This window comes from Acyrthosiphon pisum, chromosome A1 (assembly GCF_005508785.2).
Source record: "Acyrthosiphon pisum isolate AL4f chromosome A1, pea_aphid_22Mar2018_4r6ur, whole genome shotgun sequence".
Lineage (NCBI taxonomy): Eukaryota > Metazoa > Arthropoda > Insecta > Hemiptera > Aphididae > Acyrthosiphon > Acyrthosiphon pisum.
In genome coordinates, this window is record NC_042494.1 from 167,970,793 (window position 1) to 167,974,929 (window position 4,137).

General features: G+C 26.7%; 1 protein-coding gene across 1 annotated transcript; it reads left to right on the forward strand.

Moving 5' to 3' along the window:
- The first annotated feature begins 1,105 nt into the window (after positions 1-1,105).
- LOC100572443 (UDP-glucuronosyltransferase 2B20) lies at positions 1,106-3,931 on the forward strand. Its single transcript, XM_003242980.4, has 4 exons — positions 1,106-2,184; positions 3,024-3,243; positions 3,320-3,539; positions 3,611-3,931. The coding sequence occupies exons 1-4, from the start codon at positions 1,342-1,344 to the stop codon at positions 3,900-3,902; spliced, it is 1,575 nt and encodes a 524-aa protein (XP_003243028.1). The 5' UTR covers positions 1,106-1,341; the 3' UTR covers positions 3,903-3,931.
- Positions 3,932-4,137: the final 206 nt, after the last annotated feature.

Below are 4,137 nucleotides of genomic sequence, written 5' to 3' on the forward strand. Positions count from 1 at the left end.
AGATGCCAAGATAAACATTCAGTCAAAATTTCATGTATCTACGGTAATTTTTTTTAAAGTTACACCAAAAACCAAATTCAATTTTGTGAAAAATCGATTTTGCGTAAAAATTCCCGTTTTTCCTTAATTTTTCTTTTGTTTTTCCCGGCGCTTTTGAAAACCACTGGGAAATTTAAATTTTGACCTCCCCAATGCACCAACGATATTCACTTTCTGATCGAACAAGGTACTGAAGTTGAAAATCGTAGCATTATTTCGACTACTTATCGTGTACACAGACACAAAAAAAAATAAAAAAAATAAAAAAATAAAAAAATAAAAAAAAAATAAAAAAACACACATCATTGTAAAATCAATACATTCATCGTTCCACTCAGAATCTAAAAACAATTTTATTGAATTTTTATCATGATGTACACTGTATGTACCTACGCTTTTACTTTTAGTTTACTATTATTTATTAATTTAAATATATGTATATCTGAAATATAAAATCTCTGTCATAATAATATATTATAACGAATAACGATATCGATATAAATACTTATACTAATATAGTAATATTTACGTATAAACGAAAAATTTCAAAATGTTTTTAACTTGATGCACTTTTTTAAATTAACTGAGAAAAGCTAAGTAATTTCAATTGTAAATTAAACTAGTTGAGTTCATACGTTGATTAGACGTTTCATAGCTGTGCTATTCTTATTTTTCAATATCAACATAGAAAATGTGAATTAATGAAGTTTTTATATAAAAATTAAAATCTAGTTTAAAATTCATCTCTTTATATTATATTTTAAATTTTATTTTGTAAAAATGTAAAATAATTAATAACATACACACCTGGTGGAGTAAGAATGTCCAAGTCCAAGTGAATAATATTTTTGGAATTACAACAAAATAACTAAACTCTTAACATAAATATCATGTTTCTCTGACAGCCTGACCTCTAGATAAACTATAATAGTCAATAATAATAATAATAATAATAATAATAATAATAACAATACCTTATCATAATTTTTCTTTTACGCATTACATGAAAGTATAATATTTTTAATTATGAAGTAGATTGTACTATAGATTTCTACACAATTATTACACAAGACAACAGCCGTCAGTCAATTCTATTCACTTAAGAACGTATAGGTATAATAATCTATTGATTGTTGATAATATTATATTAACACAGGTAATTTAATTAATCAATACTCACCATTTTCATTCTGAACGAATGGGCTATAACTTATAAGCGTTAAATATTAAACTAACACTATTACGATTTAATATTACATTTTTTTGGGGGTGTATCTATAATTATTAATTAACAATATTATTATGACGAAAAAACGGAGTACCTTGTACACATATATATTTTCAATTTTCTTAATACATACGTTCGTCTGCTCGTGGATATTACCAGTAGAAACAGCAAAAATATTGGTCGTAAACACAATTGGTGCCAAAAGTCATTGGAATTATGTAAGTTCTATAGTTCGTGTTTTGTCAAATAATAGTCATCATGTTACTGTGTTTACACAATTTCCCGAAGGCAACCGAGACAACTATACGGAAGTGGATACATCTAATGATCATCTAAAATTTCTAGAATGGAATTTAATCGATACATTGGATTTAATCAGATCTCCAACATCGATGATCGAATTTATTAGAAGCAAACGTACAGTTATATGTGATGCAATGTATAAAAATGTTGAGTTAAATAAAATAATGGAAGAAAAAGGAAATTCCAATTTCGACGTAATCATCATTGAAACACTGGGCTACGATTGTGAATTATATTTGGCTAGTAAACTAAACTTGCCTTTGATTTATTTGGTTTCATCGCCAATGGTAACATTTGAAGAACGCATCATTTCTGGTGACATCCCAAATCCGGCTACAATTTCACATTTATATGCTGAACACGCCATTCCTAAGACATTTCTACAAAGATTTTCAAACACTGTATTATTGGGGTACAGTATATTGCTTTTCAATTTTGACAAATGGACAAGAATGTATACGATGAATAGACCATACGATTTGGACACAAGTATTGTGCGACCATCGCTGACATTTATAAATAGCCATTTCATAAGTGAGGCGTCGAGACCATTTCCACAAAATGTCATACAAGTCGGCGGAATACATTTGAAACCTCCAAAGAGTATACCAAATGTAAGTAAACTAATACATACATAAACACTCACGCATCAACATGCAAAGGTGGGCAAGTTAATGAAAATAATTAACTCAAGTTAAGTTAAGTTAAGAGGACAAGATCGATAAGTTAAATGTTAAAAGTTAACAAATTATAAATTTAACTCGATAAGTTAAAAGTTAATATAGATAGAAATATTAACTTAACTCAGTTTAAAAAAAGTTAATCTATTTTTTTTAATTAGTATGTAAATCACATAAAAAGTGAATTTGTGTTTCTAGTTTCTAATTTATAAATTATAAAAAACAATTTTATTGAACTTCAAGAAAAATGACAGAAATGTTTGTGTTTTTATATTGGATTATTTTTATTTTATACTGATATAGTAATATTTACGTATAAACGAAAAACTTCAAAATGTTTTTAACTTGATGGAATTTTTTTAAATCAACTGAGAAAAGCTAAGTTATTTCCACTGTAAATTAAACTAGTTAAGTTCATAAGTTGATTAGAAAATAAGCTAACTAGTTATGTTAAAAAGTTAAAAAAAAATTAACTTTTTAACTAGTTAATGCCCACCTTTGTCAACATGTAAGATAATTAATCGATGTGCGTTTGAATTAAAGTAAAACAACACTTTTCTCGTATAAGTTTAACGTTTTTTGAAACATTTGATAAGAGATATTTTTTTTAATAAACACCATATCTACCTACCTACATTAAAAACTCCAAAGCTCTACATTGCAAATAATTAATTCAGATTATTATATAAAAAATAAACAATTTTAATAATAAAAAAAAAATTACATAAATATAAGTAAGTACCTATAATAGTTATAATTTATTTTTATTTTAGGATATATTAGAATTTATAGAAAATTCTCAACATGGGGTGATATTATTCACATTAGGTTCAGTTGTTAATATGTCAACATCACCTGATTATATAATAAATCCACTGAAGGAAGCATTAGCCCAAGTTCCTCAAAGAATACTGTGGAAATATGAAGGAGAAATGGTGAATAAACCAAAAAACGTAATGATAAGAAAATGGTTACCTCAACGGGAAATTCTATGTAATATGTTCTATTTTATGTATTATGCATTCCTTGAGTGAGAACTTTGTTTATTACGTTGTATTTTGATTTTAAGTGCACCCCAATGTAAAATTATTCATCAGTCATGGAGGTATGTCAGGAGTATATGAAACAGTGGATGCTGGCGTTCCAGTTCTCGGATTCCCGTTATTTTACGATCAGCCAAGGAATATTGACAACTTGGTTAATGCCGGAATGGCCATTTCCATGGATATTTTATCTGTGAAAAAGGATACATTTTTGAGAAATGTATTAGAACTAGTAAATAATGAAAAGTGAGTTACATTATCGAAAAAATAATTGAAATATTAATCTAACATGCTTTTAACAAAAATGTATTTCAAAGGTATATGCGAAATGCAAAAATCGTTTCCGATATATTCAAAAACCGACCGATGTCTCCTGAACAATCAATACTTTACTGGACCGAATATGTAATTCGTCATAAAGGTGCCCCGCATTTGATGCCTCACTCGTTTAATCTAACTTGGTACCAATACCTTTTATTGGATGTTATCGCCGTGATGATATTCTTTATTTGTTTGAGTCTATTTATAACATATTATTTATTCATAAAAATGTTTCGCAAATATTATATCTGGAAAAATGTGACAAATATTAAAGCGAAAGCTGAATAAGTTAGTATTAAAGATTGATTTTAACTATTTATAGTTTTACAGTTTCAATAATGCGTATTATAAAATATATAAATATTAAATTCTAGCTATAATTATATATGGACTTCGTATGATATAATTAATAATTATATGAAATTATATAATATTTTCTTTTTTGCATAAATTAACTAACATTGTCTAACTATAGTCTATAAATGTATGTGTGAATTTATGTACAATCAAATATTCTGAAGTA